The 27,090-nt window shown below is 34.9% G+C and overlaps 1 protein-coding gene across 1 annotated transcript; it reads right to left on the bottom strand.

Annotated features, from left to right (window-relative positions):
- Positions 1 to 3,782: 3,782 nt before the first annotated feature.
- LOC118631477 (solute carrier family 22 member 12-like) lies at positions 3,783 to 25,907 on the bottom strand. Its single transcript, XM_036263845.1, has 9 exons — positions 25,509 to 25,907; positions 19,509 to 19,612; positions 17,856 to 18,010; positions 17,592 to 17,760; positions 16,257 to 16,380; positions 11,249 to 11,402; positions 9,643 to 9,751; positions 7,249 to 7,452; positions 3,783 to 3,855 (listed from the first exon to the last, which is right to left on the bottom strand). The coding sequence occupies exons 1-9, from the start codon at positions 25,905 to 25,907 to the stop codon at positions 3,783 to 3,785; spliced, it is 1,491 nt and encodes a 496-aa protein (XP_036119738.1).
- Positions 25,908 to 27,090: the final 1,183 nt, after the last annotated feature.

Genomic DNA, 27,090 nt, shown 5'->3' with positions numbered 1-27,090 from the left:
TAATATGATTGTTCTCAATATTGTTTTTAGTATTTTATCATTATCTTTAGTTTTCAGAGGATTACCTATAATGTCCTTATGCATGCTCTTTTTTTCATATTTAACCTGTTTGTGATCCACCAAGGTTCATGAATTCCTAAATGTTTCTAAGTTTCGAAAAATCATGTTCTTTATTTCTTGAAAAAATTTTTCTACCCCATTTACTCCCTTCTTATGTAATTCAAATAACAGATATGTCAGCTATTTAGTAATATTCCACAGTCCTTGACTCTGTTTATATATTTCACATTTCCCCCTGTGTTCTTCTAATTAACTCTTTTTACCCCGCTGTCATTTTCATTCTTTGGTTAAGCCAAACTAGTTAATTTTTTTATTTTCCCCCCTTTATTGATTTTAGAGAGAGAGGAAGAGAGAGAGAGACAGAGACAGAAACATCGATGAGAGAGAACATTGATTGGCCGCTTCCTGCATGCCCCCAACTGGGGATTTGGCCCAAAACCTGGGCATGTGCCCTGACTGGGAATCAAATCAGCAACCTCTTGGTGCATGGGTTGATGCTCAGTCACACTGGCTGGGCTAAACTAGTTAATTTTAACTTAAATGTTTTTATTTTCAGTATTTCCATTTGCTTTAAAAAACCTTATATTCTTTTCTGTTGTTTCAAATGTGCTTTACTTCACTAGCAATAGCTAAGAAAATTCTATAAAAAATATGTTGAGAACAAAATTAAGAAAACCCATGTCCACCATTTTCTTTCTTTTTTAAAAAAAATATGTTTTTATTAATTTTTTTAGAGAGAGAGATAGAAACATCCATGTGAGAGAGAACCATCCATCAGCTGCCTTCTGCACGCCCCCTACTGGGGATCAAGCCCACATCCTGGGCATGTGCCCTGACCAGGAATCGAACATGGTCCTCTCAGTCTATGGGATGACACTCAGTTCACTGAGTCACGCTGGCCAGGCAATGTCCACTATTTTCAACATCTGATTTACCCTACCCTTGACATCTTGTGCTTGTCTCTCTTGAAAATTGGTTGTATAATTGGAGATGGAAACATTCTTAATATGCCCAGTAATTTGGAATTGTATCCTATACATTGTGATTATTATTATGTGGAAAATCTGGATTAGCATATTCTTGTTTAAATTTAATAAGCAAACTTTGTTTCTTGAGCAAGAGTTCTCCTTTCAAACCAGGTATTTTTTACTTTGCTAGATTCCCCCCCACCCCCACCCCACGCCCATATGTGTTCTTCAGGGGAAAGTTAAGAACTTGTGCAGAATTTATATATAAAAAACACTAGGCTCCTCCTCAGCAACTCTTTCCTTTGTGCAATTCCACCACATTCCAGTGGCTGTGTTTGCCTATTCACAACCCTGCTCAGTGACTTCTCTGCCCATCCTTTTGGATAAATATGGTATAAAGTGTATGTCATTTCATAGCTTTTCCTAACTACACTGTCTGTACTCTTCACTGCCTTTATGTGATTTTAATTTGCTTTTTTGTCATCTTTTTCTATTGTTTATAATTATTTTTTAGGCAAGATGATCCCCAATGTCTATTTTTTGAGAGTGTTTATGTTGGATTGATATTATTTTATTCTTTAAATGCTTTATAATATTTTGGCGTTTTGCACTAGTTTTCTTCAACAGAAATATTTTAATTAAAAAATTAATTCTTAGAGAAATGGACCATTCAGATTTCTGTTGTGCCAGTTTTAGTTATTTTTTGTCTTTTAAAATAATTTTTCAAATTTATAAAAGTTGTTGAATTTTTTTTGTCTAATATATTTGATAGTATTGCCTTTTAAATATGTGAGTGCCTATAGGATTTGTACTAATCAATTCTCTTATCCCTAAGATTGGCATTGTGCTCCCCCTTCTTCTCTCCTTCACTCTTTCCCTCCTTCCCCTCCTCTCCCCTCCTTTTTTACTTATCTACCTACTTATAGGTTTTATTAATCTTAAGCAAGATTATAGTTGTATTGATTATCTGTTTTTCTGTTTTATTATTTTATGCACTCATTATCATTGTCTTCTTTATATTACTTTGGATACATTTTTTTTCTTGCTTCTTAGGGCTGAAGTTTAGATAATGGTTTTAAACTATTACCTATTGTTTATTCATTTTCTATGTAATTGATTGATTTTCTTTATTTTTTTCTTTGATCCTACTCACTTTGGTTTTATTCACCATTGCTTTCTCCAAGTCCAATCAAATGAAAATTTAGTTTTGATTATATATAATTATTTTTATTATATGCATTAAACGCTTTTAAAGCTATACATTTCACTCTAAGTTTACTTCAGCTGAATCCCATCAATTTATGTTCTATTTTTATTACCATTCAGTTTAATACATTAAACATTTTTAATGTATTGCTTCTACTCAGATTATTTGGAATATTTGAAATCAGTGTATAGGTATAGAGGAACAAATGTTTTTGTTATTTTTTTTATTTAATTGCATTGTACTCAGTATGACTACCATCTTTCTGTTTGTTTTCCATCTGTTTCATTTGTTCTTTGTTACTTTTTCTCTGGATTTTTCATGCTTTTTAAAAATTATTTGGGTATTTATATTATAATTCCTTTTTAATCTCTACCATAGTTACTGTCCATATACATTTATGTTATTTTAGTGTTTTCTTAGTGGTTAAAATATGCCAAACTTTTCACAGTTTACTTTCAAATAATATATCACTTATATGACATATAGGACTCTTATATCACTATATTTATTTTTCTTTCTGTGTGTCCAATTTGTTATTGTTGCATATAATTTACTTCTGTATATATTTATTATAAATACCAAAATGAATTGTTACTATTTTGGCTTCAAACAATTATATTTCAATGACTTTATTAAAATTAAGAAAACATTTTTTAAATATTTACTCAAACTTTAGCCTTTCTTGTGTTGTTCTTTTACTCTTTTTTCACTTTCTCTTTAACTCTTCTCCCACAGACCATGGTGCTACTTTATTTCTATATAAATAAGCTTCACTGTGCAATAGTAAATAGTTATGTAGCAAATTTAAAATGACTGTATTTTATTACCATTTTTGGTTGCTCGTCAAGAACTTCATAGTCTATAAATGCAAAATTATTCAAGTATTTTCTCAATAAATTATTCAGACTTTATTTTATATAAGAAATACTGGATGTAAATTGAAGACAGGGATGTTGTGTTTGGTACTTTTCTTTGTGTCAGACATAATTTGCACATAACTGGTGCTCATTTAGTGATTTTAGGTGTGATTTTTGATTTGCAGACAGGGAAATGTAGCTAAGATATGAAATTTGGTCTGCATGACAAGAAATAGTAGATGGTTTATTAAAAAGCTCTCAAATAAAATGTCAAAAACAAACAGTTTGAAATGACTGAAACATTTTATTCTTTACAGTAATGTGTTCTCTAACTTTTATATTTCAAAATTATTTTTATATGCTTTATTTACAATGTCCTCACAATAACCCTGTAAGGTAACAGGCAGATCCCAGTATCCCAGTTCAAGGGAAGCCCCAGGCTGTGTGGGGAGACACACAACTTGCTCAGTGTTATGATTAGTAAGGTGCTTGCTAACCGTTAAGTTTGAACCAGTGTGTTTCCTGGTTTTAAGTCCAGAGGTTTTCCTCATGTGCACCCGAGGGCATTCTAAATGCTCTTCCACGCCATAAAAAGTGGGTCATGAATAATGAGGACATGTTTCAGTGTTTGCTCTAGAGGATGAATTGGAACGAGCACTATAATCTCATGCAAGCAGTGCAAGGACAGTGTTAACACTCTGTGCTGTCTTGGAGGCCACTGATCTCTTCTTCTTTTGTACTTGTGTTCTTACAGTTTTTGTATCTGAAATGAAAGAAACAGGGATGGCAGAATTCATTGTAAGTGTTGGATATGGTGTCAAAAAGGAACAATACAACTTATCTGTACTTCATTAGGCAGTTACAAATCAATCTAGGAATATTGTGTTCTCACAGCAATCTGTGACGTGGCTTGTTAAATTATTCTCATCACAGGAAGGGCCTAGAAGCTGGGAAAAAAACCACTAAGTAAATTGCAGAGATTTACATCCAAGAATAGTGTCATAATTTCTTCTCTCTGGGTCCTATTTTTGGAGGGGGGAAAAAGTGCAATTACTAGAAGAGACTGGAGCCAAAACTCCTGTGGTTAAATTTCCAGAAATTCTTGACTAAAAACCCAGCTCTCGGCTTTCTTTAGGTTTAGACCTAGAGCTAGTACAATGTTACTTGTAGCACGTTCAAATGGTTAAGATGAGTCACAGAGCCAACCAGGTTCAATGTCAGAGGAGATGATCAAAGACAAGAATACTGGGTGGGGGGCGGGGGGGAGCATTCATTAGGAACCACTTTTGGAAACTATATGCCACACAACTAAATATGGAGAAAAGACTTGAGCAGACTTTTCTTGAGAGAATAAATAAGAATAAGGATGACTAATACAGCCAGCAATACAATGTTGTTGAACATCATTAGTTATCAGGGTAATACAAAGTAAGACCAACTGAAACATCATTTATACCCACTAAAATGACTAAAACATTTGCAATCATTGGCCCAGACGTGAAGTACCTGTAACATTCATTTAGTTGCTGAGAATTTAAAATAGTACAAACATTTTGGGAAGTAATTTGGAACTTAATAAATTTTTATAAATGCACCTATCATATGGCCCAGCAATTCCGATCCTCGGTATTTGCTCGTGAGAAAGAAAAAATTTTCTCTTAGGAAAATATTTATAACACTTTTATTCATAAGAGTTAAAATCTGGAAAAATTCAATGTTTATCAAGTGGTGAATGGATACACAAACTGTGCTGTGTACAACATATAAAACTACCAAGTAATTAAAAAAGCCAACTATATAATGTATGCATAACAATGTGGATGAATGTCAAAACTTTTGTTGAGCAGAAAGTCAATAGAATACAGTAGGATGCATACCGTACGTATATTACATGAGGTCCTAGAAGAGAACAAAGCAAGGGTGATCAAATTCAGTGGTTTACTGGGAGGTGGGCAGGTTGACAGCAACCCGGCACATGAAAACTTTCTGGGGTGATTGGAACATTCGTTGTCTATTTCTAAATATTTCAAGTCTTGAGTGAATTACATATAGTTTTTGGAACGTTGGTTATCTTTTTCTATATATTTCAAATCTTGACAAGAATGAATTACTGTACATATAGTTTTCAGAGTTTATCAAACGGTTCACTTAAAATCAGTTCATATTTAATATATTTTATATTATTGTAAATAAAATTGACTTAAAATCCCGTAAAAAGATAATTTGCACAAGTTATTTAATCTCTCTGCATCCTAGCTTCCTTTTCCAAAAAGTATGTATACTACTCATACATCTCAAAGGAGCTATTATGTAAATAAAACATGTAATGTAATTAGAACAATATTTGGTACATGGTAAAATCTATAAAGTCTGATTATTATTTTTTTATCTTTAACTCTCCTTTAACTTGCTATAGTAATAGAAAGGGAATATAATTTTAAAAGCAGTAATAACAGGTAAATCCTAGGCTCATTCAAAGCGTATTTCAGTTATAAAGGACCTAAATAGTGATCTGTTTTTTACTCATTAACTTTATACACAATCCATGAATCCTCATTTGAGTTAAAATATGCCAAATAAGTTTCTGAAGATGCAAAGTAGGTCAGTGAGAAAGGGGAACCTTTTCCTAGCAACTTTTGGAATGGGATACCATCACAAAGCATCAGTACCTTGGGACATTTGAAATATTTTGAAATTTGAGATTAAAGGTTGGGATTAAAAATGTATATTATTATTTTTTATTTTTTTTCCAATTTTTATTAATTTATTTTTGTTACAAATGTTTATCCTCCCCCCCCAAACACCTTCCTCCCCATCCTGCCCCCCCTCCCCCCCGCATTGTTGTCTACTTCCATTGGTTATACATACATGCATATAAGCTCTTTGGTTCATCTCTATATTATTTTAATAAGCCCGATAAGGAGTAGATTGGCCTTCTGAATCCCTTCCTCATGCCATATAGTCACTACTGTAGTCTCAATTTGCAGGAGGTACATGAGTAACTTTTTTAGATAAATTAGATTTGACAAATGTAGGCATAGCAAGTACACATGGTATCTCTCCCCAGGAAAGGGTATTGAGTAGAATATAACAGTCAGTTTTGAGGTCCTGCCTGTGTTGGCCCTCTACTCTGCATTTATAATAAAATCATTATAATTATGCTTCTGTGGGAAGGACAGGTGATATGTCCTGTTACAGTCACCAGGGGTAGGATAGCAAGAATGCCTAAAAAACTGGAAGATCCAAGCCTTTACAAACTTGTCTCAGAAAAAAAAACCCTTCTCCCCATATAGACCTGGCATTTTTGGTGGTTTTTTTTGTTTTTTTTCTGTATTTTTTAAAACTTTTTTTTTTTCATTTAAGTTTTTCATAATGATTTTAGAATGCTTTTGCAAATTTTAATAAAAAATATGTTATGAATTGTGAGTTTGTTTTGGTCTGAATGTGCCCACTTAAAATTTATATGTACCTTAGAATGTGACTATATTTAGAGATAGGACTTTAAAGAAGTAATTAAGGTAAAATGAAGTGATACGGAAGGGCTCTAGTCTGATATGACTGGTGTCCCAGTAAGAGGAGGTGATTCGTACACAAACACAAACAGAGGGTAGACCATTTAAAGTCGCAAGGAGAAGACAGCCATCTACAAACCAAGGAGAGGGGCGGGGCACCCAGAGGAGCCAAACCCGCCAACTTTATTTTAGACTTCTAGCCTCGAGAACTATGAGAAAATATATTTTTATTGTTTTAAGCTACCCAACATGTGCTATTTTGTTGTGACAATGCCAACAAACTAATGCTATTATATTGGATAAAATATGTAGTTAAGTTTAAGTTATTTACATGATGGTAATATAATTTTTTATCATTGGATATGTCTTGACATTTGTATAAGTTCTTCATATAAAGGTAATTTCAAAATTGTGATGTTAACATTTTTTAGAAACTATCCACATATAAATTTCTAATGCTAATATACATATTACATCAAATATTTATGACTAAAATCAATATTCACCATCTTATCATTTATATTGGGATTTTTCAACCATGTTGAAAAATGAGTTATTTTCTTTTCCAGTCCATCACATGATTACAAAAACTGATTTCTCAAAGAAAAACTAACAAACAAAAACATCCTCTTTCTCTTTCTTACCTTCTTTCTATATCCTGTATGGTGTCTGGGAGAGGAAGGTTTAAAGTCTCTGGTAGGAAGTAGACACAGATGGAGGCCACAACGGGGAACGTGCCACACAGAATCATTGGCAAGGGTTCAAAATACTGTCTGGTGATCGATACTAGACTTCCTAGAGATGCGCCCAAACCAGTGATGAATAAAATCACACCCTCTGCTTTGGACCTGGAGAATAAGAAAACATTGTTTAAATAAATCTGTGTCCTCTCTTGGTGACCTTCATCTGTGAAGCCTTTCTTGACAACCTTAACACAAGGTCATCTTTCTCTCATTGAATTCCACTGGTTTAAAATATGTGTATCGTATCTTATAAATAAAGACAAGATATAATAGTTATAATTTGCGATTGTATTTGATTCTCTACTTTATAGTGCTTCAGGGATTCTCCTTGGGCTGAAACTGAGATCTAAATGCCTTACTAAGTTCATTACTATGTTGCCAACCTTAGCGCATGATAGTGTTTTCCCCCTTGTATGTTAAATTTCAGTCACATTGGCCGAGTTACTACATCCTGTAGTAGAACTTTTTTATTTGATTTATTTTTTTTAGATAATCTCATATGCTGGCTTTCGGATTACAATTTAAATGTCTATCCAGAAAGAATGAGGCCTACTCTAACACCCCTTGCTGGTTCACACCCTCATTCTTGATCCAGCGGAAAATCCTGTTAATTTCCTTTACACCATGTATATAAATGTGAAATTTCTTTGTTATTTATGTTTTCTCACTTATTGTCACTGACTACTAATAAAATAAGTTTTTGAAGGAAAGCCCTGTTTTTTGTGTTCATAGACTTATTGTCAGGGGCCTATATTTATGTGTAGCTCATAGAAATTTCTGAAATCGTATTATTTTTTTCTTTCTTCTTCCTTTTCTTGCTCTCCCATCCTTATCCCTTTCTTCTTTTCCTTTTTTTCTTCTTCCTTCTCTACTTCTTATGTAGAAATGTGTTTTAATTAACGAACTATATGCTCTTTGCAAGTATGTGCACTAGAATGTTATTTATATCACATTGTATATCCTGTTTGTGTGCCCTTTACAAATACAGATAAATTACTTTGGAACCCTGTGGGGCTTTTTTGATGATTTTGAAATGCTTCTGCCTTGGAATATTTATTATCTCAAAAAAAAACCAAAAAACTGTTCTTTAATGTATGCATTTACTCAATTCTGTTGAAAAAGTATTATGATTTTTGTACAAAGTCCATTGAATATTTAGTGTATTCACATTCACTTTTATTTTTTTTATCCTCACCTGAGGACATTTTTGCATTTATCTTCAGATAGAACAGGAGGTAGGGAGGAAAAGAGAGAGAAAAACATCAGTGTGAGAGAGAACATCGACTGGTTGCCACCCACACGACCCTAACCGGAGCCGGGGACAAACTGCAATGGAGGTACATGCCCTTAGCGGGAACTGAACCCAGAACTCTCTGTTCCGTGGGCCGACACTCCAACTGCTGAGCCAAATCGGTCAGGGCTCGCATTCACTTTTAAAAAATAGATTAGGTGGATCTCAAATAGTAAACAAATGGGTAAAGCCCTGGCCAGTGTTGCTTAATGGTTAGAGTGTCAGCCATCAGAAAAAGGGTCATGGGTTCGATTCCCAGCCATGGTCAAGGCATGTGTGGGAGGCATCCAATGGATATGTCTCTCTCACATTAATGTTTTTCTCTCTCTCTTCCCCACTTCCTCCCTCACTTCCACTCTCTCTAAAAACCAATGAAAAAAAAAACTATCCTCAAGTGAAGATTAACAACAACAACAAAAGTGGGTAGAGGTTCTGCATGATGATTGAGTGTGATATTGAGTCTGAAATCCCATAAAACTTGCATGCTTTGGTTTATGATATATTGCGAAACTGTTTTAATGATTACTGTTACAATCATCAGATATAGTTCTCTAGTAATGATTCAGTTCAAATCATGTTGTAGTTTAAATTCTGAGAAAAATACAAAAATATTTTATTGTGTTTATGGGATTGTGCATTAATGGAAAAACTTAGATGTGTAAGACAAAGGCAGGGTGGGATTGAAAAGATCTAATGAGTAAAAGAATAGCTGGGCAAGAAAGCTTAGTAGGTGTTGATGAATGTACTTGTGAAGGTGAGAGAGATTCAGAGGAAGATCTCTGGGGCGAGTAGTTGTGATTACTTTCAAAAATATCCGAATTTTGAGAAAATATTCTAGACTAACTGTGGGTAATCAAAATGTTTGTCAAGGGTGGTTTTTAAATGACCACGGTAATTAGATAACGTTCCTTGGAGGAGAGACTTCATTTAGACTTGTTTAAATACCTAGCATGTTCCGGGTAATGCTCAATGGCAGTCTTAGTAGGGCGAGGTCAGCGGCTTACCTGATCCCTGTGGGTATGAGTTCATGATTATAGGTCATACTCATGTTGAAGTACATTGCCATACATCCTTTTCCCAACGCAGCAAGTCCAAGGCGTACAACAGGTATGTCTGTGAGGTTAAGCGACATTAAGTGAGGTTCAGGTCATTTGAGTGCCTGGTTCAGTATGATGAAGCACATAAATTACCTAGCATGTATAACCTTGTCTACCTTTGATTATTTGTAGTGACACCCACCTCTTTTAATGAGTATATATAGCATTAATAAGAATATTTTAATTGATTTTTAAGTAGGAGTCTAATATTGAACATCAATGTTAAACCAGTATACACATAATTATTTTGTTTAGTCCAGAATGATGATGGTAACGATGATGACAAAGTTGATGATGATGATGATGATTAGAAAAACAACATATGTGGGGTAGGAAATATGTGATATTTTTTAGTCTTTTCCTCAGATATGAGGTTATAGTTTTTTCCCTATTCTGATATTGTTTAGATGACTTCATTTTCCAATATTCTTGGAGTCAGAAACTGAAGCTACTTTAAAATTCTCTCTAGAACTTCAGATAAACTACTACCATGAATTGCTGATGAATTTGCATGTGATATGAATGTAATTGAAGGGCTTCTAAGGAATGAGGATTCTGTTTAACTATGAATAGACAAGAATTTCTCCTAGAGAACCTCAGTTAAGTGGCCATGCTTCTAAAAGTACCCTTTACCCGTTAGAGCCATTGCAGTTTGCAGAGAGAATGGGTGAAGAGGTGAGCACTTTCTATACCTATTGATAATATGTTTGTGTTCTCAAACCACTGACAAAATGAGCTTAGATTTTTTAAAAGTGCATTAACTGTAGGTTTTTCTGAATATGACAAAAATGTAGTGGGGACTTCTGTAAACTCAAAGATATTCTCTTTAGCTCTGACCAGATTGGCTCAGTGGTTGGAGCGTCGGCCTGCAGACCAGAGAGTCCTGGGTTTGGTTTCCACTAGGGGCACATACAAAAAAAAAAAAAAAATCTCTTTGAATAAATCCTTGTGTTACAGCCAAAGTGTTTAAATATTTCTTCACAATAGCCTGAGACCGGAGTTCCCATTTATCTCAGTTAAAATTCAAATACTTACAAGACACTCTAAACTTCGAAAGACACACTAATCTTCCTTACACCGTATCAATTCAGATATATAATTCAATTACATTTTATAATACCTCAACTTATGTAAAGAAATCAGTTGTACTTTATAATATATCAACTTTATTATATAATCTAATTTACTCTATATTATAGTCTATATTGCATAATATAGATGATATCTTATGAAATTATATTTATATATAGATAATTACTTAAACATAAATACATGTTAAACTCTACTGTTTTATTGTTATTAATTTGATGTTAAAATACCTAGATAATGACACCATGCCGCGATGAAATTATTGTCCACATGTGAATTTGATCGTACATTAAACACCAACAAACTTCTTTGATCACACTACCAATATCCTTGAACTTTTTTTCTGAACACTGCCGTTCTCACCTTTGGGCACAAATATATTGACTAAGATACATAGTCCACCTAAGAAGAGGGAAGAAGCTACGGAAGGTCGCCGTGGCAGGAACTTCATCACCAGCAGAGAGAGACATTTTGATGGAAAATCCACGACTCCAAGGAGAGCCTGAGACAAGAACACATTGCTCCCTAAGTTTTGTAAATCGGTCATCACTCCGTAATGGAAAAAAATTGCAGAAAATCTGTAAAAGAGAATAGAGAATGAATAGACGTTAAATAAATACCTACTGTTTGAATATTTATTATATATTTTTTTCATCATGGATACACCATACTTAGGGAAATTATAGCTACTATACAAGTCAAAGATGCCGTGATACTATACCTCTCTTCCACAACAAGCACGGAGATCAAATGAAGTGAGCAAGAGAGGTGTTTGTGCCCAACCACCAGTTTTTATTGAGGACAAAATTTACCTCTGGGATTTTCACCTCCAGCAGGTGGACTGTTACTAAGGCTGAGAAAATAGAGGCTTAAGCCTTTTTTACTCGGTGACCACTGACGACTGACGTGCAACATGGTTCTGTGTTAGAGGTACACGATTTACTTATTTGAAGATGAGTGGCTTCTGCGTTTTTCAAATAACTTTCTTCCTATTTTTTTTCAGGATGAATGATTTATGTCACAAAATCCATAACTAATATAAGTGTTAAATAAATATTAACAAGTTTGTGATTAAAATGATTAAACTGAGGAAAGAAAATCGTATCTCTTTATGTGAAGATTGTTTTTAAAAATGTTTTCAGTTGGGAAAGTAGTATATGATGGAAAAATGTTAACAGTGTAGATGTGCACATATTGCTATATTATAAAACATGGGAAACAATAATAGAACATACTGTTTTTACAGTATCACAGGGGCATCTAAAAATGAGGCCATACAAATAAATGTCTTATTCACCTTCTTTGATGGCAAGGCAATTCAGACAAACAGAGGTCAATTATAAAAATATCACAAGAAAACTTCTATTTTTGGAAATTAAAAACATAGGTCTTAATAATCCATATTTCAGTGAAAAAATCTTAATATAATTTAGCAATTATTTTGAATGAAACAATACAGTACAGCACCACCTAACATGTTTGATATAGAAAATGAAATATTTAGACAGAAGTTTTCAATTCTTAGGAAAATAGGCATCAAACTAATGCTTTCACTATTGTTTACAGGAAAGAAGAAGGAATAACAAATGAAGAAGGAAAAAAATGCAATGAAGAGCAGTAATAATTGAATCAGAACTATAACAAAATAGAATAATGTTTGTGTAGTTTGGTCTTTCCTTGGTTAATAAAAGTTCTCTCTCAGGATTAAGGAAATTACTTTAAACAAAACTAATTCTAGTTTAGAGAACTTGTAACAATTTTAAATTAACATGTTAAAATGATATCAGTTAAAATATATTCATTTTGATTGCATAATATAACAACCATAATGATAATTAAATGTTCAACATGTTGATATCCTATTAAGACCACAGAACTTAAGCTCCTCTCTCAAAAGAAGGAGTTTAGACATAATTTGTTTAGGATTTTTTTGTATAGGAGGTTTTTATTTTCTTCTCTCTGTATGCATTTATCCAATCATTTATTTATACCAATATGGACACACAGATATTTATTTTTTAAATCCAATACTTCATTTTTTATTTTGTTGCTCACATTATTCTTAAATTGGCCCGTTGGTCCCTTGATATGCTATACGCCAGTCACTGTGTGTGTGCATTTCTTTCCCAGTACCTCCTTTCTCTGATACTCCAAGTTTGTCTAGGCTCATGTATGTTCTGTGTTCCAGCTCTAGAATCAGCCATTTGTCCAAGTGGCCCTGTTTTGTTTTGGTTTGAGTTTTTTTTTTCTGTCTTTTTCAGTGTATGAGAGAATGATGTTATGAATTGAGAACTGGGCACTAGGTACTTATAGTTACTGGAATATCATTGCAGGTAGGCCCTCTCGTCTGACAGCAAGGACATGTACGTGTGTATACTAACCCAAGTCTGTATACCTCCCTTTATCTACTTCTGTGTCTGTAAATATGCATTAGTCTACACGTGAGCTCACACGGATGTCTCCAACTCTAATCTAGTACGAGGTAGTGCATTCTCGCCACCCTCTCTTGCTTATCTGTAAACTCCTTCTCTAACAATGAGGAGCCTGCCTCCTACACAAGCCATCTACTTCTTTGCTCAATCCTAGTATGTTCAGAAGTTTCAGACGTGTTAACCTGTGCGCCTATGTGAAACAATTTTACTAACTGGAGTTCGGTGCTGGTGTGCAGTTCCTTTTGTCCTTAGGCTCTTGCTTTCAACTCATGTCTAAAATTACTTAGGTCAACCTTTTTCCCCATCCCCTTCAGGAGGTGATATCATACGGCTATGGCGCACTTACATTCTTTAACACAGGCTGCACCTATCCTAAATTCTCCCAACCCCCTAACAGACTTCTTAAAAGTTTTCACATGTTAATTAAAATTATGTATGTACTGTAAAGTTATATAGGTTTGAAAGAATGCATAGGGGTCTGTACCTAATACCACAGCTCCATACAGAGCGGTTTCACAGGCCTGGAAAGATCCAGTGCTTTGCCTAGTTAATCTCCCTCCTCTCCCAGCTCCTGACAGCTGCCGCTGTTTCTCATTCTACAGCTCTGCCTGGCTTTCTTTTTCATTACAATACTTGCCACACCTTGCCCTGCTATATATTTGCTTGCTTATTATCTTTTATTCCTTTCTAGAAAGCATATTTAATGACAACAGGGCTTTATCTGTGTTGCACACTGCTGGGTTTACAGGGTCTAGAGGAAGAATGGACAAGGGTTACATAAATATCTGTTGAAGATTGTATATTAAAATGACACAGCTACATTTTGAAATAAGTATCATCACAATTTTATAATTGAAGAGGGGAAGCAAAGTACCCACTATCACATAGCTAGTGAGTATTTTATTTATTTATTTATTTTTAAAATATTTTTTCTTTATTGATTTTAGAGAGAGAGGAAGGGAGAGGGAGAGAGAGATAGAAACAATGATGAGAGAGAACTTCGATAGGCCACCTCCTGCCTGCCCCCCACTGGGGATTGGGCCCACAACCTGGGCTTGTGCCCTGATCGGGAATTGAACCAGAGACCTCCTGGTGCATGGGTCAGTGTTCCACCACTGAGCCACACCGGCTGGGCGCTAGTGAATATTTTAGCAAGAAGCTGCACATAGTCCTGTGACTCAAAACACTATGCTGTTACCCACCATGCAATGGGATGTGGTGTCTAATGTAAACGGAGTTGGTCTTCTATCCTGAATTAAGCTGTCAACTACTCTTACTCTATTAGAATCTTGCTACCAGTCTTCTATGAAACACCAAGGTTTCTGCTACTTTATTTTTCCACAAAACTCTATAAAACACATATCCTTTCCAACACTAGCCCTGATTTTACTTTTTGTGTTTTAAATTACATATATTTCTGCTCTACCTCCCAAATGGGACTAAATTGATGGTTCCATTTGTAGTGAGCCTGGTTCTGGTGTATGTTATCTCAAAGTGACCGAAGGAAGAGAAAAGACAAACCTCAGGAAACACAGGAAAAAGATTATCTTGCACATGAGGGGATTTGCCATGACCTTTATTTTCTTGGAACTACATTTGAGGAAAGTGAGTTCTTCTCTCATTGCAGATTGTAAAACCTTCAAAGTGAAAGACATTTGAAACAAACACATTGAAAAGCATTAATGAAAAAGGAAAAAAGAATCATAGGGACCATTCATAAACTTATTATTTTCCCTATAATCATTTTATATTCTCCTCCAGATCATTTTGCAATCCTACTAGAGCACAAAAGAAATATAATTTCTTTGTAAAGAAATGTATTCTTACACTTATGAAATTGTGCATTGCTCTTTTATACATTATAAACTCTTTTGAACTTTTTAACTCACTTGAAAATGTACAAATCCTGTGTACAAGTTAAGTAATTGGTATTAATATTACTCTCACTTTAAAGGGAGAGTAAGACTAAATGAGATTAAATAACAAAACACATGGAACCTTATACAACACAAACCTTAAATGGTTTCTGTTTATATCTTCATTTTATCACTGTGTGTTATATTATTTCATGTCAGTCTTTGAGCAGAACTAGTCATAGTTTTCCACTTGGTACTTGGAACAATGTTTCTATTCCAGGGCTATTTCTTTATGAATTAGGAATACTTCCAAGTCTTAGCCTATTGATGCAGTTATAATCTATTTTTCCATAAATGTCCAGAAGTGTCATACATCAGTACTACTATAAAGAGAAGGAAGAAAACAGTGGACTTCAAGTTTTTGCTTTTTGTGCTGCAATAGCTTTATGTGATGGCACCAAGTCCAATTGTGAAAGAAAACCTAATCCTTATTATGAAGATTGCCTGTGGCTTACATACTTGAGTTATACTCTGCATTTAATATATTTCTATTGAAATGTAGGCTATTACTTTTAGAAATCATATTATTTGATCATCAATAATCAGTTATTCAGTTATAAATCCATGGTGAAAAATTATTACTGAAGCTTTTCCTTCAATAAAGAATCTTCTTTTAGTACCTTTGCCAAATGGGTTGGATTTTTCTAATTTGTTTCCTTAAATCAAAACCATGGTACACAAAGACATTTGAGAGAAAAGGTCCTATATAATCTAACAGGGAATAATGAGAGATATTGGGGTTAATACAAAACCCATCATCTAATTTCTAAGGGAGCTTTCCTGAACTCATGAATAACTTCCATACATTCATTCTTCATAAGTCTATATAGTGTGACCTTGTCATCACATACCATACTGTACCAGCCAGGCTACCTCCAGCGGTGGTATTTTTTCATTCTCTTCTGATAGGATTAATTAGATGGTCAAAGAAGCTCGGTGTCTTTGTCTATATTTTTGTTCATTTTTGGCTACTGTGTTTTTTTGTTTGTTTGCTTTTGCTTTCATTGTGGTGATGCAGTTTATTTATATTGAGTTTACCTTGATAAAGAAGAAACTTCAAGACATTCCTTTTTTTGCCCCTTACCTCAATATGCAGATTCTCTTCAACATCTTTTTTCCCATTTATATGGGCTACTTTCTTCAATACTTCGAGTGCTTTTTCCAGCTTGCCAGATACAATCAACCAGCGGGCAGACTCTAATGACCACCTTTATGAAGTAAGGCAGAGACACTGAGATGGGGTAGGAGGCCAGTCCCAAACAGGGTAAGAATCCAGAGACCTGGATCCCATTCAGTGTGGTGGGCTCGCCTGGAACACCATGGCCTCTCCAATTCGGAAGGAACTCAGGCTATTTTCCTGTCTCAGCATTTAACTCATTGTTAATTTATTTTTAAATTTTATGTTTATATTATGTTTAGATTTAAAAACAGCATTTCTGATCTTTGAACTTTATAATGATGTCCCATAAGCCATTGCCCCATTGACCCCCCCTTTACAGTAACTACTGCCAGCCTCAGACGGTAAAGATCCCGTAGCTCAGCCCCCATGAGGTTCCACCGTGTCTCCTGCAAGCTTCAGTTTCTCCATGTTACAGTCATTAATTAAATTAGAGTTTCATTTTTCTCTAACAAACATGCTCCTTATTAATTATTTCTTTGACATTGATAGTAATGTGTGTGTGAACCCAAGTAAAATTCTATTTTTAAATGCTTACATTAATTAATTTAATATTTAATTTAGTGTATTCCTTGAATTTTTAAGATTTATTTTTTGAGTCCTTTTCTGCACTTCTTTTCTCATTCCAATAAGGCGATGCAGAGTGACAGCAGTCCATATTTATTAAAAGTTTCAGTGCCCAGCCCTGGCTGGTTTGATTCAGCAGTTAGAGCATTGGCCCGTGGACCAAAGAGTCCTGGTTCGATTCCAAACAAGGGCATGTACCTCAGTTGCAGTTCATCCCTGGCCCCGGTTGGGGTGGTGCGGGTGACAACAATTGATGTGTCTCTCTCACATCATTGTTTCTCTCTTTCTCTTTTCTTCTCTCCCTCCTGCTCTATCTGAAGATAAATGGAAACATATCCTCGGGTGAGGATTAAAAAAAAAGTTTTGCCCTGGCCGGTTTGTCTCAGTGGCTAGAGTGTCGGCCCACAGACCAGAGAGTCCCGGGTTTAGTTCCCACTAAGGGCACATACCTTGATTGCAGTTTGTCCCCGGGCCCAGTTGGAGTCCTGTGGGTGGCAGCCAATTGATGTGTCTCTCTCACATCAATGTTTCTCTCTCTTTCTCCTTTCCCCTCCCTCTCTCCCGTTCTATCTGAAGATAAATACACACACAAAAAAAGTGTCCTTGGATGAGGATAAAAAAAAAGAAATTTCAGTGCCCAATATTCACAAGGGAAACAAACAGAAGTCTACCTACCATTGGAATAGGAAGAACGCAAAGTAAGGCACAGAAATGGACAATTGTAGCATACGCCAGTCTCGGAAGACATAAGCCAGTCCAGCCAGTAACACCTGTCCAGTGCTTAGAACCAGAGACATTGCTGTTATGACCATGGGTATGGCATTAGTTGGCAGCCATTCTATAACTTAAGAAAAAAAGTATCAACACAAATCATATAAACAGTGTGTTAAAAACTTGACAAAATTAGGTGAGAGAAGACAGTAACAAAGTCAAACTTACGGATTACAAGAGTATTGTTGTAGATGTTCCCCAATGCCATTGCCATAAGAAATCGAATTATACAATAGATTGAGAAGGTTGGGACATAAATTGAACCAGTGCCCAGTATTGCAACTAACAAGGGAGAAACCAGTAATGCAGGTTTCCGGCCAAATCTAGGAGAGAACCAGTAGAGTTAGCAAACAATCTAAAAAAGTAAAAGTCTATATGCCATTGTACAATGTATGAATTATTCTGAGAATTTCCAGCTTGGGAGGTATCTGCTCTTCTGTGTTCTTTCCTTTCTTATGACAGGTATCCCATTGTGTGAAAAAATTCTGATAAACATACTCCTTTCCCAAAAGAGTAAGTTCTGTGTGATCAAAATAGTTTTTACACATCCTAGAAATATCGGTATTTAGTTATGTCTGAAAAATAATAGCTTTTAGTGATGGTTCATTGGACTGACTCTTATCAAATAAATCTAATTCATTAAATTGCCCCAACTTTTTCCCTGCCTTCTGAATAACTTATCAGGCCACCGTAATCTCTCTGTCACCATCCTCCAAAAATCAATCCTTCCTCTGTTTTTTCTTCAGTTATAAGGTTTTCTATATCTGTTCATTTATTCTTTTGAGTGAAATCTTTCAGGATTTTGTAACACTTCATAGTCTTCTTACTTTTAAAATGCCCGACTAACCAGTTAATCTATTTGCATTATTGCACATTCCACCTCCAATTTCCTTTGCTTACTCTTGACAGATTGTTTTCTAAGAATTGTTATTATGTCTCAAAAATATCAATAACTCAATTATGTTTTACTGTATAAAGAATGCTATCCAAATTCCTTAACCTGGAGTTAAAATCTTTTCAAAATCTTATGACTTTTATATGAAATTTTGCTTTATGCACTTTATCCAACTAATTATTTTTCTGCTTTACTTTTAGAAAATATACCTCTAAGACGTCTTTATTTTTACCACTACACCATTAATTTTACTTCTTGAGTTATTAGCTAATACATAAGACTAAAGGTAACTACCATAGCGTTTGCGATTTGGTAGCACATGATATTGGTGCCTTGCCAATCACTTTATTATTCAATGTTCTCATACCTTCAAATGGCTTCTAAGGCCAAACACCTGTTTCCACCACCCAAGGGCTTTCTCTGACCATAGTAGCAAAGTTGTTTGGCACAGGGAAGATTCTAGGTGCCAGGATATGCTGTCTACCATCTTCTTTACTTTGTAGGTAGCACTACTCTGAGGCATGCTAATACAGTCTCCCGGACAAAGGGATTGATCCTCAGGTTCCCATATGGTAACCTGCTTAGTAATATACCTTATATTAGTTTCCTCCCCCTCCCCACTTCCCTCTTCCTGCCTCCTTGGATCACATCCCAAATAAAATCTTGCACACAAATCATTGCCCTAAAATTTGATTCAAGAGCAACTCAAACTAAATCAGAAGACTTGCCTTTCAAATGATGAAGGTCTACTCAGTCAGCACTGTTTGGCATCTACCCTGTATTCCAGCTGCAACTAAGTAGAATATCTAATTTTTTAATAAGACTGCTTTTACCACTTTCCAGGTCTTCAGCCTTAAAAGTTGTACTCTTAGAGAATATATGTATTATATATTTTGGGTCATTTATGAATCAAATATGAGACTTACTTGTCAGTAATATAGCCACCCATAGAAGATCCAAGCATGTATCCTGCCATATAAATGGATTGTGACAATAATTTGAGTGACTGTGATTCACATACTAAATCCCACTGAAAAGAGAGAATGGGGTAAATCAAAGGTCACACAAATGAAACTGGACATGTAAGTAGTAAAATCATTTATTGTGAAAAATTACTTTGATGATCTATACTTGAAAATGGGAGATATATGTTTAAAAATATTTAAAACTTGCTAAGTACTTTATATTTCATAAGCTCTTATTATGTTCTAAGTGCTGTGAGAGGCCAAAACATGCTTTGTTAAGGATTTGAGAAATTAAGGAAGTCAGAGGGATATAGAACAAATACTTCTGGGATTAGTGGAGATGATAATACATGTGAAGTGTTAAGGTGATATATTAATGGAGAACTAAAATAATCCGAAAGGACAGGAATTATTTTTGTTAAAAAGTGTAATCTGAAACGTGATTCCTGTATGAAAGGAATGGAGAGATTGTGAGGAAAGGGTGAGCATAGTAAGTGTTCTTTAGGCTGAAGGGATTTAAGTCTATTTTATTCCATTGAATTTTATTCCATTCGTGAAAGTTGCCAATAATTACATGGAGAATGTCTGGAGAGAAAATAACTGTAAGATGTATGGCATGATATAAAAATGGAGAGATCATTGAAATTTTAAATTGGAATACAAATAATGAACTAAGACAAATAATTTAACATGTTTTAAAGACTATAAATTAATGGATTTCTGTTTAGGAAAATACAGTTTGCTGTAATATTTAAAACAAAGGAAAATATAAATGTAGGGGAGAAAAATAAGGCTATTAAAATGATGGGGATAAAGTTATTTGACTGATTTGATAACATTGGAAGTAGAAATATCAATATAGACACCAAAATAAGTTTTATAATAAGATGATAAAAAATTTGAGTAAAAAGATGGAGAAAAAAGAAAATTAATTATGGCTCCCAGATTTGATTTGCATAAAATCTACATCTCTGATATGTGCAACACTGAATAGAAAATTGTAGTGAGAAATACATTAGATCAAAGTGTTTTTGAGGCATTCAAATGGGTATTTACAGCAGGTAATTATATATTTTAAGTACTTTCACTTGTTTTTTATACTAGAAATCTGAAACTTTTAATAAAAATATGAAAGAAATAATGAGTAGATCCAAAATGGCAGAGGAGTAGGTAGAAGCTATATTCACCCCCCTCCTAGGACCAAACCAGAATTACAACTAAATTTTAGAACAATTATCCGAATAATCAACTGAAGTCTAGCTTAATAGAAGTCTTAAAACCAAGGATTTACAAAAGAAGCCACATCAAGACTCATAGGAAAGGTAAGATGTGAAAAGGTTGCCAAAATGGGGAGAAAAGAAACATGTCCCAAATTAAAGAGAAATGAAGGAGAAATCCCCAGAAAATGAAATGGAGGCAAGCAATCTACCAGTTACAGAGTTCAAAAACAATGGTTATAAGGATGCTTAAGGAACTTAGGAGAAGAATGGATAAACTCAATGAGAATGTAAATAAAGAGATAGCATAAAAAAAGAACATAGAATCCATAAAAATGAACCAGTCAGAAAGGAATAACACAATAGCTGAAATGAAGACAAAACTAGTAGAAATCAACAGCAGATGATATGAAGCAGAGGATCAAATCAGCCATTTTGGAAAACAAGGTAGCAGAATATACCCAATCAGAGCAAGAGAGAGAGAGAGAAACTGAGAGACTGAGAGACTTGAATAAAATGAGAATAGTTCAAGGGACCTCTGGGATAACATCAAGTGTAACGATGTCTGCATCATAGGGGTATCAGAAGGAGAAGAGAGCAAGCAAGGGATTATGACCCTATTTGGGGAATAATAACTGAAAACTTCCCTATTCTGGTGAAGGAAAAAGACACACAAGTACAGGAAGTACCGAGAGTCCCAAGCAAGGTGAACCCAAAGAGGCCCACACCAAAGACACATCATAATTAAAATGAAAAAGGTTAAAGACAAAAAGAATCTTAAAAATGGGGAAAGAAAGACAGTTACCAACAAGGAGCTCCTCTAGACAGTCAACCAATTTCTCAACAAAAACGTTCAAAGCCATGCATAAAATATTCAAAGTGATGCAAAGCAAGACCTATTACTATGAAGACTGCTGTACACAGAAAGGCTAGCATTTAAAATTGAAGGAGAAATACAGACAAGAAAAAGTTAAAAGAGTTTATTACCACCAAACCAGTATTACAAAACATTTAAGGGACTTCTTTAAGAGAAGAAGGAAAAAAGAAAGGAGAACGTAATTATAAAGAATGAAATTGCAATAAATATGAACCTATCAATAATCTCTCTAAGTTTAAATGGGTTAAATGCTTCAAAGAAAAGACAAAGGGTAGCTAAAAGGATAAGAAAACAAGACCCATATATATGTTGTCCACAGGAACCCACATAAAAGCAAAAGACAAAGGCAAACAAAAGTAAAAAGATGCAAAAAGATATTTTATACAAATGAAAACAAACCAAAAGCTGGCATGCAATAATTATACCAGCCAAAATAGACTTTAAAACAAAGACTATAATAAGAGACAAAAATATTACATAATGATAAAAGGATCGATTCAACAAGAAATGTAACCCTTATAAACATTTATGCACTCAACATAGGAATACCTGAATATAAAAAGCAAATACTGATGGACATATATAGAGAGATAGACAGTAATACAGTTGTAGTAGGAATTTTTAACACCCTATTAACATCAATGGATAGATCTTCCAAACAGAAAATCAACAAGGAAAGGGTGGTCTTAAATAACACACTAGATCCAATGGATTTCATTGAAATTTTCAGAGGATTTTACCACAAAGCAGCAGAATATGCATTCTTTTCAAGTGCACATAGAACATTCTTTAAGAAGACTAAGATCATATCAAGCATCTTCTCTGACCAAAAATGGTAGGAAACTAGAAATGAATTACAAGAAAAACTAACTGAAAAACACACATATGGAGGCCAAATAATGTTAGTAAACAATGAATGGGTTAACAATAAGATCAAGGGAGAAATCAAAAGATGCCTGAGACAAATGAAAATGAAAACACAATCACCTAAATTTATGGGACACAGCAAAAGCAGTCCTAAGAGGAAAATTCATAACAACACAGGCCTACCTTAGGAAACAAGAAAAATCTCGAATAAACAATCTAATCTTACACCTAAAGGAAATAGGAAAAACAACAACAAAAAAGCCCAAAGTGTGCCCAATCCCCAGCTGTGGATATGCAGGATGCGGCCAATCGATATTCTCTCTCATCGATGTTTCTCTCTTTCTCTCTCTCTCTCTCTCTCTCTCTCTCTCTCTCTCTCTCTCTCTCCCCCCTCTCCCTCTCCCTTCCCCTCTTTCTAAAATCAATAAAGAAAAATTTTTTTAAGTAAATGGTCTTGGGATAATTAGACATGTGCAAAAAATTGAAACTAGGTCACCTTTTCATACTATACACAATAATAAACTCAAAATGGATTAAAGGCTTAAATGTAAGACTTGAAACCATAAAACTCCTAGAAGAAAACAGGCAGTAAAATATCTGACATTTCTCTTAGAAATAATTTTCCTGATATATCTTTTTATGCAAGGAAAACAAACAAACAAAATAAACAAATGGGACTACATCAAACTAAAAAGATTTTGCACAGCATAGGAAACCATAAACAAAATAGAAAAGCAATCTACTGAATGCAGGAAAGTATTCTCCAATAATAAATTCAAATGGATTAATATCCAAAATTTATAAAGAACACATACAACTCAACACCAAAAAAACCCAACAACAACAAAAATTCACATTTAAAAAATGGGCAAGAGGCCTGAATAGATTGTTTTTGAAGAGAACACACAGATGGCCAATAGGCACATGAAGAGATGCTCAATGACACTAACCATCACATAAATGGAAATTAAAACCACAATTAGATATCACTTCACATCTGTCAGAATCGCTAGTATAAATAAATCAACAAAGAACAAGTGTCGGGGAGGATGTGGAGAAAAGGAAACCATCATGCACTGTTGGTGGAAACACAGATTGGTGCAGCTAATATGGAGAACAGTATGGAAGTTCATCAAAAAGTATAAATGGACCTGCCTTATGACCCAGCAATTTCACTTCTGGTAATATATCCAAAGAAACCCAAAACACTGATACAAAAGAATATATGCACCCATATGTTCCTTGCAGCATTATTTACAATAGCCAAGATGTAGAAGTAACCCAAATGCCCATCTATAGACGAGTGGATAAAAAAGTGGTGATATATATCATACACACACACACACACATATATACACATATACACACACACATATATATAATGGAATATTACTTAGCCATAAAAAAGAATGAAATCTTACCAATTGTGACAGTATGGATGGAATTGGAGGGTATTACACTAAGCAAAATAAGTCACAGAAAGACAAATACCATATGATTTACTTATATGTGAAATCTAAGGAACAAAATAAATGAACAAGCAAAACTGACACAGACTCATACATACTGAGAGCAGACTGAAGGTTGCCAGAGAGAAGGCAGTTAGAGGGACTGGGTGAAAAAAGTGAAGGGATTAAGAAGAACAAATCTGTAGTTACAGAACATTCCTGGGGATGTAAATTACAGCATAGGGAAAATAGTCGATGATATTGTAATAACTAGGTATGGTGCCAGATGTGTGCTGGAGATACTGAGAGGAGAGCTTTGTGAAGAAGTATGTGATTGTCTAACCACTATTTTGTACACCTGAATCTAATACAAAATCATATTTAATGTAGATTGTACTTGAAAAATAAAATTAAAAAACAAACAAAAAGGAAATAATAAAAAGCAATATTGTAATAAAAGCTACTTTGTCAAGTATAGATGTACTAAATCAACAAAATTTTCCAAGTAATGGCGGTAAATTGCAGGCTCAGTAACATCATGAATAAAATTTAATTTTGGCAACATATTTTAACCACAGCACTGACAAACTAGAACAGTGGGAAAAGCAGAATTATGAACAATCTTTCATATCCTCTGAAAATCTGTTTAGGGAAGTAAAATTTCTTTATGAATTCTTCTTAATTTTTATAACAATACTTGTCAGTATTCTGTTATTTTTTTTAATGTTTTTATTGATTTTTTTAGAGAGGAAGGGAGAGAGAGATAGAAACATTGAGGAGAAAGATACATAGATAGGCTGCCTCCTGCACGTCCCCCACCAGGGATGGAACCTGCAACCCAGTCACGTGCCCTGATCTGGAATCAAACTGGGACCTCTCAGTCCATGGGACAATGCTCAATCCACTGAGCCACACCAGCTGTGCAGTATTCCATTATCTTAACAAAATGATGTGTACTTTTATTTGGATATGCATGTCCACCAAGATAGATATAATTGGTGAAAACCACAAGTCTGCCACTTACCATGTTGATCAAAGGGGTAGTTTATACCGCCTGCCTGAGAGTCAATTGCCTATTCACAAAATGTGAAGCATTTCTAACACCAAGGGTTAATGTAAAAATTACTAAACATTTCCTTATATTGAGCTCCTTAATAATAAATTGAGCTCCCAACTTGTGTGTTTTGCATGTTTTTAAATTTAATAATTGTCACATCCCTAACAGGTACTATTTTATTTAATTTAAAGTTTTGCTTTGGAGATGTTCATTTATATGCTTAAGATCACATGCAAGTAGTCGCCAAAGTGGGGATTCAAACATTGGTCTACCTGCCTCCAAAATGAGTCTTCACTACAATGATAGACTAAAAAATAATACAGTCCCTGAGTGGTAACACTTCAGCTGATGTTTCCCTTTCCTTTCCCGTCATATATTTAGGTTTTGTGTTATCTGCGTGACATATCCTAAGCCTTGAAGCATCTAAAACAAATTTAATGTAGAGTCTTATAGGTAGAAAATGACCGATTGCTGCTTTTTCCCTTTATTTCATACCTGGGTTACGATAGTGGAAGTAAATAAGCTTTGGTCATAGGTCCAACCGTCCAGGCATGGCTCTGTCTCCAGCTCAGTGGTGTTTATGGCCAAATCGCTGGAGTTTAAAAGTTGCCACTGCGTTTGTCGGAACCGACGGCATTGCTCCTGCTGGTGGTTGTCCCTCGGGATGGACATCCTCAGGAGGGCTTTGGCCGTTAGGTTCTCGGGATGCTTGCTTTGGGATGTGATGTTGTCAAGGAGATGAACGTAGCAACGGTGAGCGGGAATGGCCGCAGAAAAGTTTTGCACTAAGTTGTGAGTGGCAACAAGTATAATTAATGACAAACTCGAAAAGACAAGCGTGATTTGGTATCTTCCACAATTTCCCGCAAGTTGAAGAAGCTCTGAGAAGGCCATGGCTGGGATGGAAGCAGCAAAGTGAGAACAACATTTTTCTGAAAATGTTTTAATATTGCCAAATAGTTCTAATTTATCAACAGGAAAAAAAAACCCTCTAAATATTCATTTATAAAAGTGTGAGTAGAAACATTTAGCTATAATGAGCAGCGTGGCATTAGCTTTTCTTACTTCCCCTATAAAATACTGTTGCCTCTCTGTTTTCAGTAGTGCTGAGCCAGATTATACTTATCAACAATCATTTGGAAAAACTAGTACTTGTATTATACATAAAGAAAGTGCTATAGCCCCATCAACAAATCAAACAACATGTGTTGGCGAGGGTGTGGAGAAAAGGGGACTCTAGTACACTGCTGGTGGGAATGCAGACTGGTGCAGCCACTATGGAAAACAATATGGTGTTTCCTCAAAAAATTAAAAATTGAACTTCCATTTGACCCGGTGATCCCACTTCTAGGAAGCCTGAAACACCAATCAGAAAGAATGTATGTACTCCCATGTTTGTAGCAGCACTATTTACAATAGCTAAGATCTGGAAACAGCCCAAATGTCCATCAGTAGACGAATGGATAAAAAAGCGGTGGTACATATACACAGTGGAGTACTATGCAGCTGTAAGAAAGAAAGATCTCTTATCCTTTGAGACGACATAGAGGGACCTGGAAAGTATCATCCTAAGTGAATCAAGCCAAACAGAGAAAGACAAGTATCATATAATTTCACTTATTTGTGGAATACAATGAACATAACAGTGTGAGGAATGGGGTAGTTCCAGAGATGTTGAAGTGGGGTACAGACTGACAATCCCCAGGAGAGGGGGTGGGGGGGGAGATAAACCACAGAACTTATATGCATGTATGCATGAACAATGGACATGGACAACAAAGCTGGGGACAGGGCGGGGTGGGAGGGGGAGGTGGAATCAGTGGGGGGAAAAGGAGAAACATCTGTAACAAAAATAAATTAATTAATTAAAAAAAAGAAAGTGCTATAGATATACAAATAGATTCAGGTACAGATCTAAAAGCTAAGTAGAAAAACAAGCTTTTAGGAATTCTTAGGGCAAAAGTTAAAGTGAAGGAAAATTTAATGAGGTCAGTGAGGTTCAAAGTTACGTTTGTTTTGTGGGCATGTGATATAAGAAAAATATTAAATTTGTTTAAAGACAGTTACATAGCAAGGG

Source organism: Molossus molossus, unplaced genomic scaffold (assembly GCF_014108415.1).
Source record: "Molossus molossus isolate mMolMol1 unplaced genomic scaffold, mMolMol1.p scaffold_m16_p_16, whole genome shotgun sequence".
Lineage (NCBI taxonomy): Eukaryota > Metazoa > Chordata > Mammalia > Chiroptera > Molossidae > Molossus > Molossus molossus.
This window is presented reverse-complemented; position numbering and strand designations above follow the sequence as displayed.